Below are 17,176 nucleotides of genomic sequence, written 5' to 3' on the forward strand. Positions count from 1 at the left end.
CAAACATAAACTAATTAAAGGTTTTATTTTTCAGTACCATCCACAAATATGAAGTGATGAAGCAAAGAATAATAAAAAACCTTTCTTACAACCAAACACAAGCAACAACATTAACCGTCCAAATATATCACTGTCAACTTTTTCATAACATTTCAATCTAATTTGACTTTGCATCACATATAAATCTAACTCAGTACAAATTATTCATACAAATGAATACAAGCTTTTCCAACAGGTTTAAAATCAACACACACGCACGCACACACGTATGACAAACAATTCGAAACTTCTGTTTTTTTTTCTTTCCTTGTTTATGAGTTCCAACAAAACAACAGAAATATTGGTCCCATTTTTGTTCTCAAGGAAAGGTTGATTGAGACACATACACCCAAAACAAAATTTCCAAATATATATATATATACACACACACATTAAAGACTGGAGTAATATTTTCTTAACAATATTCAACCAAATAGCAAAAAACTATACTACATAATGCGTGTCAGATTACAAAATAGTTTGGTCCTGTAAAACAAGAATAAACTCAGTAGAAAATAATAACAAAAGGTTCAAAATCATTTACAGTTTCTTTTTAATGGTAAATTCAAAATCTCTAATAAAAATATGCTTTATACAGGAAAAGTACAATGCATTTGCAGATGTACACATTTATACCTGGGTTGTGTGTTTGTACCCGATTCATATTTCTACTATTATTAATCAGATATAGTAAATATATATATAAACAATGCACTAGACACAAAAGTTTGGGTATTTTTACTATCAGGTAAATGTGGTATTTGAGTGAACATTCCTCACTGCAAGTATGATGCCTTTTATTTCGATTCAGTAAAAGCCTGCCTTCGCTAATCCAAGTGAATTTCTACACTTTGAAGCCTACTGTATAAGAAAAATTTATCGTTTTTCTTTGATGACTGCTTGACTTCTGTAATTTCACAAAATGTTAAAATATTAATCAAGTATCGTTAACTATTTTAAAACCAAATACTGCATTTTCATCAGGGGTGAAGATCAGGTGAACATATCTATCCATAAAGAACAAGATGGTTGGTTATATGATATATCTACAAACGGTAAAAGAATACCTCAACACTGGGCTTGCATTCTTTCAAGCTAATGTCATCAACATTTACAACTTAACACTTTACATACCAATAAACTTGTATACCAACAACCATGTATGGAATAACATATCTTATACTTCTACATATCACTTAACTATTTTACTGGCAAAATAACACAAAGAGATACTAACGTCTACTGGTCTCTCACCAGTTGTGTGTGTTCAAAAAGTCAACTATTCCAGTTATTTTCTTATAGATGTATTTTGGTAACTGATGTTAATGTATGGTTTTTCAAAATAAAATAATAATAACAATGCTCCTCACAAGTTGAAGAACACCATGTTAAGAAAACCTGCAAGTTGACAACATCTGATGATGTCAGTGTCATTCAACTGAGAGACATCTAGAAAACCTGCAAGTTGACAACATCTGATGATGTGCCATTCAACTGAGAGACACCTTGAAAACCTGCAAGCTGTCTCTTATTATCTGTTACACTACAAGTCACTTTACAATTCAGATTAATTAACATTCACTAGTGAATCCTTCAACAGTGTCTTAAACTGCTCTGTTTATACTGTTTCACACTTTAACTCCAACACTGCTGGTATGGCACTAAACACCTTAACTGGGTTACAATTAGACATAATGAGTCAGTAGGCTTGGTGAAAAAAATATATAATTTATTTATTCAAAGGTGATCTCATTTTACTAACTTCTTTATTTGCCATCATGTTGTAATGATTATACTGTCAGTAATAAACTCAGTAACATACAAGATGTCACATCTAAAACTTAACATTTTTTCAGCTTCAATCACCAATTCACTGAATACTCTTTTGCATTTACTAATTAAATATCTTAATATTTTAATGGCTACATACATTAATAAACTATAGCAAATGTAGGAGATCAAATAGAAGGTAGCAGCAAGAAATGTTTTGGGAGGAAACAAAAGATTAAATTTAAAAGTAGTACACTTTAAAAGAAAAAAACAATACAAGAACAACAGTTATTGTTATTTATATAATTAATGAAAATATTAGGTAGTACTTTCAAAATTAGAGCAGAAATTTATTTGAGGTGATCTGAATAAGTGTAAGTGGAGTCTGTGATTCACAGAAGTAACACAAGAATAACTGATGCATCTTAGCAATAACAATCAAAAACCCAAGAGGGGGAAAAAGGAAACTTAAAAATAAAGCATAATTAAAAACATTGGCATAATACTATCTTCTACTAAAACCAAACTGTATTTCAATGCATGAAATACACCAGTGCTTATTTATCTCAAAGTTTGTTTTTTATATGCATATAGATGAAGTACAACAACACACTGGATATGAATGTAATCGTATATCCTTTAGCCTAACTTATCATTCACAGAAAATATATATCTGAACTCCGTAACAAACTATCACAGGTGATAACTTAAGAGACTTCCGTACCGTATTCAATCACATATTATTGTAAACATACAAGTTAAACCCCTCGATCTCTACCCGTTTTATGTTCATCTTCTTCTAATATCGAATCTTGCATTTCATGTTCAAATTACCATAGCAATACTCAAAATGACTTTGCCAACTAGAAACTATAACACGTACACAAAACAATGTTATACTTAAAATCAGGTAGAACGAAACGGATTTTGTATTGAGTATCACGAAACGTATGTTTTAACCAGGAAGTTAAACAGAAAATGGACAAAACAAAGGCTACTAAAACAGACAGCTGTTTGTTCTTTTGTGATTGCCTATGAACATTTTCAAACAAATTACACTTACTTCAGGTTTTTTTTTAAGTATGTACAATAACCTTACCTGTTTCAATAAACTTCCACACAAGACAATTACAGTAACTTCTTGGTTTTTGTGCTGTCTAGTTTAAAAATTAAAGCTTTGTTTGTCTCAAAAAATGCCTTAATATTTTACTGGTAGTTTGCATACAACCCAGTGTACAAAAACATTCTTGGCTTTCTATTAAATCTCAACCACTAACCTGTATTTAGCAAGAATCTTTCAAAGTACAGTCTACTAAAATATACAGTTCTTAGAAGATTAAAATGTTAATGAAACTAATTAATACAAAAATACAGTAACAGCATCTTCTACCAATGGAGAGCTTTGATTTTAATAATAACAACTATATGACCTGTGGTATTGAGAGAACATAACACAAGATGTCACTCAAAAGGAAAATTAAACTACTACTTTCATTTTATTAAAGTACTTTTTATGTAAAGATGACCCAATACTATGGGTCAAAACATTGTAAGTAACATCAAAATCTGCCAACTGTTATTGTATCTTTAAATTAATTAGTTGGTTCAGTAGGACTAACACGAAACAATATAAACAGAGAACAACTGGGCATAATGATAGAAACAAAACATATTTAGACTTTTAAGGAAACAGTTATATGCAATATCCTTACACAATTATTAAAGTTTACCTTTCTGTTTTTGCCACTAGGTGAAAAATGATAAATAAGGTTTAGTTACCAGTACATTTTAAGGATTGAATCCCAAAATGAAATACATTTAACTGAGTTCAAAATAACATTTTTACACAACAGGAAAATCTTTATAGGACTGTTTTTTCAAACTGAAAGAGAGAATTTAAAAAAAAAGCCTTCTTTACTTCAAATTTTATTTATTCAAATGAAAGCCCAAGTAGAGAGAGAGGACTAAGTTATTGATTTATTATAACTCAAAGATAATAAAAATATTCTAAATATATATCTCCTTCCAGGTTTTAAGGTATATATATAAATATTGAGTTCTGATTCTATTAGCAAACTAATCATTATACTGATTTATGTGGTGAGTAGTGTTTTTAAAAAAATCTCAGATTAAGTTTTGTGTAACTTACATACCATAAACCTTCTATGGATTATTTCACTTTAATTAATAAACTCTAACCCTTGTTTAAAACAGTTATAAATTATACAGTTACTTTGTGTTTTTTTTTTGTGGGAAACAAAATACATGCAAAAAAAAAGGCATTTTCTGGTGATAACATCTTACAATTTCTGGTTTCTTTAGATAAAAAAACAAAAGTTCTTATCTTTAATACTGTTTGTCTCATCAAACGTTCCACAAACAGCTCAACTAAGCTTTGCTCATGTGATTTTATGATAGCTTCTAACTGATTTTTATTATTAGCATTAATATTTTATTATTATTTATTATTATTAGCATTAATATTTTATTATTATTTATTTATTATTATTATTAATATTTTATTATTATTTATTATTATTAGCATTAATATTTTATTATTATTTATTATTATTAGCAGAGCTCAGTTTTTATAAACTGTTTTGTTAAAAGGCATAAATAAAATTGAGAGGCAGACATGTTAGGGTTACTCATAAAAACACTCATGTTAATATGGAAAGATATATATTTTATCATTTAATATGCCATTAAGAGCAGCATACTTAGCAAACTATTTGTACACTATATGAATGAAGTTGATTTCTATTAAATATTAATAAAAAATGTCTTACAAACAAATCTAGCTGTTGTGATTATTTGTTTTTATGGACGTATCTTCGTCAGGGTTAAGAAAAAAAAACAACAAGAAAGATACAATTTAGTATACCGTTTTTCAAACTTATAAGTAGGGTTGTACTTACGGTAATTTCGTTTAAAGATTTACTGTACTCAAGCATCAAACCCTGAATTTGCTTTGCTGCCCAAGTCTGATGTTATTAATCATAGCACTTAATATAAGAATATAAACAGGCTTAATCGATAAACCTTAAGAAACAAGCAAAATTTCACATAATACACTTGGAAGTTTCCAAATTATCAATTATAAAGCCAATGACCAGTACGAAACTTCCACTTTCCATATCTAACTTAAAACAAAAAAAAACAAAAAAAACACAGAAGGTAGATAGTACTTACAACATTAAAAATATATTAATAATGACAGAGAAATTTTGATTTCTTAAATTACAATAATAAAAGACTTATACAACATCTCACATTTGAATAGCAAGCCTATATTTCACAAGTTTAGTTAATATAGTGCAATAAAAACTACTTACCATTACCTAGTTTTCTCAAAGTGACAAGAACAAAAAGGTTTGTACATAATGTCAACTAAATACAATTTTTTAAAGGAATCTTGGTGTGTTTTGGTACCACATGTATATTGAACAAGACATACTTTTGACTAAAAGGTCTTCAGGGGGGTATAGTACCCCACACTGTTTACTTCTCACCTTGAGCCCCTGATGTAAAATTATAACTTTCCCAAGCTTAGATATATATATATTTTTCTATTTATATATGTACACCTATTTGGTTTATGTTTAGGTACAGAACCTATAAAGATTTCTATCTTTCAACACAAACATCAAAGTTTCACCTCAGTAGATATGTATATATCTATAAATCTATAACTAATCACATAGAACTAACAACTCTTAGTGTTTCTAAACCAACAATAAAACCACATTTACATAAAAATTAAACATGTGCTCAACATTTGCACATGACTGTAAACACTGATGGTGAACTAAAGTTACAATCCATTATTTATATCGGTGTTTCTTTCTAAACGATTAGACTAGAGAAAGAATATATATATATATATATATATATAGCTACAGGTAAAATTTCACCCTGATTATATGAATGATCTACATGCAATGTTCAAACGTTTCGTTTGCCATGATTCATTAGTTATTGTTATACTTTACTATTTTATGTCAACAACATAAAAACTCTTAAAAAACTGCAAAGAATCAACAATTACTTAACTTCAGGTTTATAAAGAATGCATTTCTTACTTCATAGGAAATTCAAATATATAGACTATAAATAACAAGGCATATATCACCGTCTTTATGTCAGTAAGAACTTATTCAAAATTAATCTTGGACAAGTCCAACTGTTTGTCACTTCACTTAGCAATTCCTGTCATTATAAACCGTATTCAGTAGTAACGTCATTTGTGTGTAGACAGTTCTTTTAAATAGTACATATACAGAATTATAACAAACCTGCCTATCTAGAGCAAATTACTGGATTTTGTACATTACTTCAAAACAAAATGGCCAAAGACAACCACATGAAACTACCACAAAACTAATTTAGTTTACTGTAAAACTCAGTTATTTCTAGGTCAGCTTTCTAGTTGCTTGGCAACATTCTGACAGAAACATGCAAGTATGTTCAGAGAGAAAATTTCTTGTTAGCATATTTGTGACAGGTTCATATGGTGTCTAAGCCCTACAATGGTCTAAGTGTTAAGTGCACTTTGGGGCTAACTTTATATCACCAAAATCTAATCTTGGTCTTACGACACTAGATATTTATATTTGTGCATTAAAATAGGAGTTTATAAAATAACAAAACAATGAATTTCACCTTTGTTTTTTTCATGTCACAACTTTAGTAACAAGTTTATATTTTTTATAAATGTTTCTTTAAGATAACTAATCACAGTTTTTTCACCCCGTTTCTCACAAGTGGTAAGTAATAATATACAGATAAGGCATGTCTCTACAGGCCTCTGGGGACAGACTTGCTGTATCACAGCTCAAAGCCTGATATTGTCATTTAATTACACGTAAAGCTGTCTTGAAAATATGTTTAATTTTATAACTCTTATTTAACCTGACTCGTTTAATTGCAACATCTATGTGTTGCTGTGGGTTTTGCTGTGGGCATTTAAGTTGCCTTTATTAGCAAAGCCTTTTCCACAAGACTGGCACACAAATGGTTTCTCACCAGTGTGCACACTCATGTGTCTCTTCACAGTTGACTTCTGAGAGAAACACTTGCCACACACACTACATGCAAATGGTTTCTCCCCAGTGTGGGTACGCATGTGGATCTTGATCCGCTCTTTGTCAGCAAAACACTTGCCACAAATATCACAGGGAAAAGGGCGTTCACCAGTGTGTGATCTCATGTGTCTGGTGAGGGATGTCTTCTGTGAGAAACAGTGGCCACATAGCTCGCACGTGAATGGCTTTTCGCCAGAGTGAGACCGCATGTGGCTCTGGTATACATTCTTTGTGGCAAGATGTTTACCACACAGGTTACACTGAAAGGGTTTTGAAGGACTTGCTGAAGTAACAGATGGTTCTGACAGAGAAGTACTAGAAACCAAAGACTGACAGACATGCAGCTCACAAGACTTACCAGACTGGCAAAGAGAACAACAGTTTTCACTGAGGCTACTATCATTTTGTGAAGAACTCTCAACAACAACTGGTGAAACAGACATTCTTACTTTATCTGCTGAGGCAGCTGTTGGCTTGGAAATAGGCAAAGTTGTTGACACTGTTTGAGAAGTGTTGACATCAACTTCACACTTAACAGAACTTAGTGGCACAGATGAAGATGCACCCATGTTTGTAGGTGTTCCAGGTAAACCAGGACTAATTGTAGAAACAGAAGTCGATGAAAAGATACGAGATGAGGTACCTATCTTGTCTGGAGTTTCATTTCTTAGTGATAATCTCCCTACAGGAGGGCATGAGTCTGAAAGAACTTCAGGATGGTCCCGTTTCTTTAAAGAAGTAAAGCCTGAGACAGTGTAAAATGGTGGCAAAGGCTGCGATTCTGACTCTCTTCCAGCCATAGGTCTAGAGGTGAAGAAGGTCATCATGTTGGGCAGTGGCGATGTTGCATGCTGTATGGAATTTTCTGAAGAAACAGAAGAAAATGGTCCTTGAGCAGACACTTCTACTTCCATAGGTTCTTCTTTAATGGATGGCAATCCTGGATTTGTTTTTGTCAAGATGGGAACATTTAAAGAGCTTTTCAAATCAATTTCTGTGTTTTCCTTGGGTTCTCTAGCACAAAGATCAGGAAATGGTGAAGTAATGGCAGCAGATCTGGAATAATGGAGATCAGGCAACTCTAAGGCCCCCACAGAAGAATGATTAGACACTGTTTCAGAGGCTGTTATTGACACTGATGCAGCTAATGTGTCACCAACATCATTAGCAGCAGAATGAATAGGTCCAACAGACTGTAGTGTGTTCAAGGCATTTTCGCTAGAAAGATTATCACTTGATGAAAGAACACACCTATTTTGGTTATCCAGATCACAGTGGTGAGGTCCAGTACTCTGGAAAGGCTGAGGTGGTGTAGATGACACTACTGAAGTGTAAGTTGTTGTCCCAAAGTCCAGAGGAGTTAGAAGAGGGTTTGTGGAGGGTAAAACCAAGATATTTTCATTGCTTTCTGCAGTACTAGTCATTACACTACTCACTCCATGAGAGGCAACATGAATTGTCTCAAGATGATCCACATCACAATCTGAGGTAGGAATTGGTGGTAAATCCAAAAAATTATTTCCCACAGGACTGGACTTCATTACAGTTTTGTGTGGCTCTCGCAAGTTAGATAGTGGGAATGACAGTGTCTCGTGAAGATTAGAGTATAAAAAGGGGATTCACAACCTAGGGGAACATTTACGGTTTCTTGGATGGGTGTTTCATGTTCTGGATCAATGTGAAATGGTTTGTAGTTTATCCTGGAGAGATAAGCCATATGGGACTGCATTATAGTTGAAACAGGGGGTAATTTTTGCATTTGCCTCTCTTCTGAAGGTCCTGAAAGAGAATCAACCAAGTTATGGTAGATAGGTGTGGACTCAAGAACATAGTGAGAAGAATTTTCTGAGACTACATAAGCTTTTTCAGTTTTCAGATATTTTCCATCATCTGAAAAATCTCTTTGGTACTTATAGGATAATTGGATACTTTCCTTTTTTTCCTCTTCCCTTTTGTCGTCAATGTCAGCATGCTTATATGACATGTTTTCCAAAATGGGTGGCTTGATAACACTGGAAAGGTTCTTGGTTTCATCACCCATTGAAGAGAAACCTTCAACAAAACTCTGAGGTATAATAAAGGATGGGTTTGAGCAAAGTGACGTAGGTGTTCTTCTCTCCTCCCTCATTCCATTGATTAAAGGACACGTGTCATTTAAAGGACGAGACAAATCAGACCCTGATTCCAGAGTTGTTATTTTTGCATTAAGTTGAAAAACCAAATTATTATAATCAGATATTTTTGACAAGTTAAATTTATCCCTTTCAGACTGTGGTAACAAATCATTGTGAGCACTAGAAGTCGTGATGGTATTTAAAGGCTTATTTGAGGTGCTACTCTGCGTGTAATGAGCAACTCCCACTGGGCCTGGTAAGCAAATGGAGAGTAGACTAGATGTCACCGGTTGTCCATTGCTGACAGTTCCACCATAAGACAGGGAATCTGCTACAGTCTGCTGGACGTTGTCTGTCATAACTTATATCCCATTCTTTAAATGTTCCACACGTTAATGGTGAAGCCACCGATTCTGACCTAAAATTACAAAAATATTGTTGTTCTATGAAATGTTTCCCTTTGAAACAGTCATCAAATAAAATTTACAAATTATTTATGCTGATGTAAATATTGGGACAACATGATGAATAGTCTTGTGCTTAGAAGCCAATCTTCAAGCATATCTTTTACACACTAATTAAGTAATAATAATAAACTGTACCTATTTACACCATACACAAAATACAATCAAGAGTACATTTCAGATTTTATTGTTAAAAAACCCATCCATCAGTTACAAATTACAATGGTGTAAAAACATGCTGAGCTTAACTTTGACACTACTATTGAAAATAATATTCAATACAACTGACAATCCTCTGATACATGAAAATAACACCTACTGCCTACTAGCCATGATGGCTGAAAAATTCTTTGAAAATTTTACAAAGGGCTACAATTCTATAAAAAAAAACAACAACTTTTCTCTAATTATAAAAACAATAAACTTTGTATCTAGACTTGCAATTTTATATATAAAAGTCTAAACCAACAGATCTTAGGTTTTTAACTTCACATGAAAGCACCATTTATAAGTTTTTTTTCTTTGAAAATGGGCTAACTCACCATACCAAGTCAGTAATAATATAGTTAAACAAACACACTTAAGAAAAATATTGAACAAAAAACATGCAAGAACACCTGTGCTGTTGTCAGGAAGTGGAAAAATAAGATATAAACAGAATGTAACATACATCATCAAATAAACAGTTTCATATTATCAGTTTATGAATTACAAATCAAATCAGCTAAACTAAACAAAAAATCAAGGAGTTAAGATAGAGTGCCTTTAGACTAACAAGTGTCAGTAAATCTTAACAGCCACTTGCTGATCGTAGCCAATAATTAATGCAAAACAAACTATAAATAAGTACATAAAGGTACTTGATAAAAAACATTAACAGCATGTATAAATCAGCTAATACATTTCTTGATTTGCTATATTTTATAATACAAGATAAAAAAAATGTGTTTGTTTGTTGTGCAATAAACATTTTTAAGTCTCACATAAAAAACTGGCCTACAAACACCACAGTTGGGTGTTTCCAGTTTTCATGTAATTAACCAAGGCTGACTAGTATAGATAGGTCCTTCCTCCTCAGATATACTGACTTTAGAATCACTATCCTCTCAATATTTGGGTGTATTTTTATATTCATATTGTGATTCAAATAATGATAATGACGGGGTAGAACAAATGCACATATGTGCACCAATTTTTCAGCACTAATAGAGTAATAATAAAGTCATTATTTCACAATATATATATTTATCAGGTCATCTCATAAATAATGTCCAAAAAATTTAATACAGAAAGTGCATCATCATTTCTGTCTTTGTAGAAGTCTTTAATGACTAAAATATGCAGTAGGATGTGTATAAAAATGTTCAGACAAATAAAATAAACTAACCCAACTCCACTGTTTCAAATTATTAGTCAAATAAACCCTTATGAAGATGGATGTGTCTGAGGAGCACATTAAGCATATAATGTTTTATGAGTTTAAAAAGGCAATAATGCAGCAGAAACTACACGAAACATTCAAGGTGTTTATGGTGCAGAGTCTCTCAATGAACGAATATGTTGAAGATAGTTTCAGAAGTTCAGATCAGGTGACTGCAGCTTAAGTGATGCACCACGTTCAAGTCATCCTGTTGAGTTTAATGATGACTTGCTGCTGACTGTACTTGATGAAGATTGTGTTGTAACAGTTGAAGAACTAGAAGCTTAATTCAACCCACTTAACAGTTCACTGTCATCTGAAACAGTTTGGAAAGGTGTCAAAACATAGAAAATGGGTCCCTCATGATTTGACAGAAGTTAGCCTTAGAGCAAAAGTGGACATTTGTACTTCTTCGCACTCTCATGAACGTAACTCACCTTTTTTGGACAGGTTAGTGACTAGAGATGAAAAATGGATATTTTATGAAAATGTTAAGCGCTGCAGACAATGGCTCAGTGCAGGTAAACTGGCTAAAGCACAGCCCAAAATGGACCTCCACCCAAGGAAAGTCTTGTTAAGAGTTTGGTGGGATATTGTTGGTGTGATCCACTTTGAGTTGTTGCCACTCAATGTAACGACTACATCAGACTTCTACTGTTAACAGTTAGAGCGATTTAATGTTGCACTGAAAGAAAAGAGGCCTGCTTTGATCAATCGTAAAGGTGTTGTGTTACACCAGGATGATGCCCGGTCCCATACAGCAAGGATCACATCTACAAAGATAGAAGAACTAGACTGGCAAAAAACTTCCACATCCTCCTTATTCTCCAGACCTTACCCCAAATGATTATCATTTATTCTGAAGTTTGCATAACTATCTTTATGGAAAAAAAGCTTGGAATATACGTAGATGTCAAAACTACTCTCTCAACATTAATTTCCTCCAAACCCTAAGAATTTTATAGAAATGCCATTCAGTAGCTTGTGAATTGTTGGCAGGAAGTAATTAATAATAATAGAACATATATTATTAACTAAATAACATTAAAAACATTTAAAGTCCTTTCTCTCTTTCTGAACATAAACTGTCTGATATTTTAACTGTTTTTCTTTCTCCCAATTTTAACAAAGTTGCTTATTATTAACATAATGAACTTCAAACAATGGTAATATTATACAGTGACAGAATGAACTTCAAACAATGGTAATATTATACAGTGACAGAATGAACTTCAAACAATGGTAATATTATACATTAACAGAATGAACTTCAAACAATGGTAATATTATACAGTGACAGAATGAACTTCAAACAATGGTAATATTATACAGTGACAGAATGAACTTCAAACAATGGTAATATTATACAGTGACAGAATGAACTTCAAACAATGGTAATATTATACAGTGACAGAATGAACTTCAAACAATGGTAATATTATACAGTGACAGAATGAACTTCAAACAATGGTAATATTATACAGTGACAGAATGAACTTCAAACAATGGTAATATTATACAGTGACAGAATGAACTTCAAACAATGGTAATATTATACAGTGACAGAATGAACTTCAAACAATGGTAATATTATACAGTGACAGAATGAACTTCAAACAATGGTAATATTATACAGTGACAGAATGAACTTCAAACAATGGTAATATTATACAGTGACAGAATGAACTTCAAACAATGGTAATATTATACAGTGACAGAATGAACTTCAAACAATGGTAATATTATACAGTGACAGAATGAACTTCAAACAATGGTAATATTATACAGTGACAGAATGAACTTCAAACAATGGTAATATTATACAGTGACAGAATGAACTTCAAACAATGGTAATATTATACAGTGACAGAATGAACTTCAAACAATGGTAATATTATACAGTGACAGAATGAACTTCAAACAATGGTAATATTATACAGTGACAGAATGAACTTCAAACAATGGTAATATTATACAGTGACAGAATGAACTTCAAACAATGGTAATATTATACATTAACAGAATGAACTTCAAACAATGGTAATATTATACAGTGACAGAATGAACTTCAAACAATGGTAATATTATACAGTGACAGAATGAACTTCAAACAATGGTAATATTATACAGTGACAGAATGAACTTCAAACAATGGTAATATTATACAGTGACAGAATGAACTTCAAACAATGGTAATATTATACAGTGACAGAATGAACTTCAAACAATGGTAATATTATACAGTGACAGAATGAACTTCAAACAATGGTAATATTATACAGTGACAGAATGAACTTCAAACAATGGTAATATTCTACAGTGACAGAATGAACTTCAAACAATGGTAATATTATACAGTGTTAACATAGGTAATGATAGGTGGAGGTTTAGTAGTATCCAATAGTGAACACCAGTACATCACGTGTGAAATAACTTTCAGTAACCTAACCTTCTGTTCTACATTTCATGCTATTCAAGATGAGAAACAAAAGCCATGTGTTACCCTGATGATTAAATAGACAAAATAAAAACTGACTATATCAATAAACTTGTATGTATTAATGACTCAAACCAAAGGTCATAATGATATCTAATTATCCAATACCACACAATAAATATGTTTTCTTTCATTATGTTTCTGAATAAAGACTAGAAACTCTTGTTTTCCATAATTTATTTATTTAATATAATGCACCATACACTTAATATTGTTTAATTATATTTTATTTTATTTAAATAATTTAAATTTTTACTTAATTTTATTTTTTTACAGATGTAATGTTGAACATAGTAAAACATATGACCAGACTTTTAAAATATTATAATCTGATTCAGTTAAAATCTGGGCAGGGTATGACTTAATCTGATATAACTTTCTTAATATAATGATTGGACAGATCTTGTAAAATAGTATCACCCCATAACAGAACTTTCAACGTGAACATTTTATTTCTTGTCTCCTCCAACATCAGTTTATCACCACATTTTTATAGCCTACCAGTGAACTTGTTTCACTTTGTACAATATTTATAACAGGTGTTTGATATAACTGTCAGAATGGACTTTTTAAAAAACAAAAAAACGACTTGAACCCTAAACTCTACAGACACTAAACACCAGTGTCATCCACTGAAGCAGTTTTCCAAAAATTAAAATTATGTCAAAATTTTTTATGTATTAAAAAAATAAATTATGCCATTGATCAAATAAATAAAAATTGTGTTAGGTAGCATGATGATAAAAGGAAGAGACACTTCAGAAGAGCCAAACAAACCAAGTTAATGAGCGACTCTGTAGATTATCATGACTTTAACAGCTTGAAATTAACATTGTGTTTTCAAGTAACATGTTAGGGTAATGTGTGTATGTTTCGTGTTAAGCACAAAGCTACACAATGAGCCAACTGAGACATTCTAATGCATGAACTTAAACGAAAATTTTATCATTATAAGCCTTCAAGCTTACTGTTGTGTCACTGGGTGGTATTCCATGCTTGGAGACAAACAATTTCTGCCTTGTGGAGATTTCTGAAAGTTTGTCTTTGGATGGTTTATATTCATATACAAATGATTTATGGTTCATGTTACTGTATATTTCTGCAAACTTTTATGATCTACGCCACTGAATAATTTTTAATTTTTTTAACCTTACCTATTTACAACTTGAATACCTCTGAAACCACTGCAGCCATATTTGTATTTATTTCTTTTGAGCACAAACTACACAGTGAATTCAAAGAGTCCTGGCCCAACACAGCCAGGTGGTCAAGACACTCAGCTCGTAATCTGAAGGTCGTGGGTTCGAATCCCCATCCTACCAAACATGATTGCCCTTTCAGCCATGGGGGCATTATGATGTTACGGTCAATCCAACTATTCACTGGTAAAAGAGTAGCCAAAGAGTTAGTGGTAGGTGGGGAAAACTAACTGCCTTCTCTCTAGTCTTACACTGCTAAATTAGGGACAGCTAGTGCAGATAGCCCTCATGTAGCTTTCCACGAAATTCAAAACAAACCAATCAAAGAGTCCTTAAGTGATAGCACAAAACCATATATTTTATACCATAATAAGCACATTTAACTTTAAAGATATGTTTGCATGCATCAGTAAATGCAAGATCTTACCATTTTTGATATGATCCTCTTCTTGGTTTTTACAGGATGGTAAAGTTAACGGATTCAAAAAAGAACCCCCTTCATCAACCTATAAAAGAATATAAAAAAATGCAAACATTTAAACTGTAATGGTGCATTTTTCACTTGAAAGCAAAGACTATCACACATATTTAGTGTCCTCCCATGACTCCTACTGACCAAAGTTTAGGCACAACATTTACACAGTTTACTTTCCCAAATTTCCTTCTACTGCTTTTATGTATTCCACTCTCATCAATATATCATCACTTCTGAATTTTCAATTTCTTTTACCATTACTAACTTTTCTGTCTTTCACCTGACATTTTTTCTTTTCCTTCCCTTCTAGTGCATTCTCTCTATCCAAGTCCCAGAAGCACCCACCTGAAGAGCCCTCCCTTCTAGTGCATTCTCTCTATCCAAGACCCAAAAGCACCCACCTGAAGAGTCCTCCCTTCTAGTGCATTCTCTCTATCCAAGACCCAAAAGCACCCACCTGAAGGTCCTCCCTTCTAGTGCATTCTCTTTATCCAACTCCCAGAAACATTTACCTGAAGAGCCTCCTTCTAGTGCATTCTCTCTATCCAAATCCTAAACACCCACCTGAAGAGTCCTCCTTCTATCCAAGTCCCAGAAACATCCACCTGAAGAGCTCCCCTTCTAGTGTATTCTCTTTATCAACTCCCAGAAACATCCACCTGAAGAGCCCTCCCTTCTAGTGCATTCTCTTTATCCAAGTCACAGAAACATCCACCTGAAGAGTCCTCCCTTCTAGTGCATTCTCTCTATCCAACTCCCAGAAACATCCACCTGAAGAGTCCTCCCTTCTAGTGCATTCTCTTTATCCAAGAAGCACCCACCTGAAGCACCCACATTCTGATCCAGACCTAAAGCACCCACCTGAAGAGTCCTCCCTTCTAGTGCATTCTCTCTATCCAAGACCCAAAAGCACCCACCTGAAGAGTCCTCCCTTCTAGTGCATTCTCTTTATCCAACTCCCAGAAACATTTACCTGAAGAGCCCTCCCTTCTAGTGCATTCTCTCTATCCAAATCCCAGAAACACCCACCTGAAGAGTCCTCCCTTCTAATGCATTCTCTTTATCCAAGTCCCAGAAACATCCACCTGAAGAGCCCTCCCTTCTAGTGCATTCTCTTTATCCAACTCCCAGAAACATCCACCTGAAGAGCCCTCCCTTCTAGTGCATTCTCTTTATCCAAGTCACAGAAACATCCACCTGAAGAGTCCTCCCTTCTAGTGCATTCTCTCTATCCAACTTCCAGAAACATCCACCTGAAGAGTCCTCCCTTCTAGTGCATTCTCTTTATCCAAGTCCCAGAAGCACCCACCTGAAGAGCCCTCCCTTCTAGTGCATTCTCTCTATCCAAGTCCCAGAAACACCCACCTGAAGAGCCCTCCCTTCTAGTGCATTCTCTTTATCCAAGTCCCAGAAACATCCACCTGAAGAGTCCTCCCTTCTAGTGCATTCTCTTTATCCAACTCCCAGAAACATCCACCTGAAGAGTCCTCCTTTCTAGTGCATTCTCTTTATCCAACTCCCAGAAACATCCACCTGAAGAGCCCTTCCTTCTAGTGCATTCTCTTTATCCAACTCCCAGAAACATCCACCTGAAGAGCCCTCCCTTCTAGTGCATTCTCTTTATCCAACTCCCAGAAACATCCACCTGAAGAGTCCTCCCTTCTAGTGCATTCTCTTTATCCAACTCCCAGAAACATCCACCTGAAGAGCCCTTCCTTCTAGTGCATTCTCTTTATCCAACTCCCAGAAACATCCACCTGAAGAGCCCTCCCTTCTAGTGCATTCTCTTTAACCAACTCCCAGAAACATCCACCTGAAGAGTCCTCCCTTCTAGTGCATTCTCTTTATCCAACTCCCAGAAACATCCACCTGAAGAGTCCTCCCTTCTAGTGCATTCTCTTTTTCCAACTCCCAGAAACATCCACCTGAAGAGCCCTCCCTTCTAGTGCATTCTCTTTATCCAACTCCCAGAAACATCCACCTGAAGAGCCCTCCCTTCTAGTGCATTCTCTTTATCCAACTCCCAGAAACATCCACCTGAAGAGCCCTACCTTCTAGTGCATTCTCTTTATCCAAGTCCCAGAAACATCCACCTGAAGAGTCCTCCCTTCTAG

The 17,176-nt window shown here is 33.8% G+C and overlaps 2 protein-coding genes across 3 annotated transcripts in view; both read right to left on the reverse strand.

Annotated features, from left to right (window-relative positions):
- Positions 1 to 8,434, reverse strand: LOC143247682 (uncharacterized). Its single transcript, XM_076496072.1, has one exon. The coding sequence runs from the start codon at positions 8,432 to 8,434 to the stop codon at positions 6,743 to 6,745; it is 1,692 nt and encodes a 563-aa protein (XP_076352187.1). The 3' UTR covers positions 1 to 6,742.
- LOC143247683 (uncharacterized) overlaps positions 8,434 to 17,176 on the reverse strand; it is a 21,725-nt gene continuing 12,982 nt past the window's right edge. Inside the window, exons 2-3 of one of the 2 annotated variants that reach the window (XM_076496073.1) lie at positions 15,015 to 15,093; positions 8,434 to 9,425 (exon numbers count right to left, since the gene is read on the reverse strand). In XM_076496073.1, coding sequence (XP_076352188.1) covers positions 8,434 to 9,366 — 933 coding nt within the window. In that variant the 5' untranslated portion in view covers positions 9,367 to 9,425; positions 15,015 to 15,093. The remainder of the gene's footprint in view (positions 9,426 to 15,014; positions 15,094 to 17,176) is intronic. The other variant, XM_076496075.1, reaches the window with a different exon arrangement.

Source organism: Tachypleus tridentatus, chromosome 3 (assembly GCF_004210375.1).
Source record: "Tachypleus tridentatus isolate NWPU-2018 chromosome 3, ASM421037v1, whole genome shotgun sequence".
Classification (NCBI taxonomy): domain Eukaryota; kingdom Metazoa; phylum Arthropoda; class Merostomata; order Xiphosura; family Limulidae; genus Tachypleus; species Tachypleus tridentatus.

Coding starts and splice junctions, on each gene's coding strand:
- LOC143247682 (XM_076496072.1), bottom strand. CDS start 8,434: ATGAAGTCCAGTCCTGTGGGAAATAATTTTTTGGATTTACCACCAATT.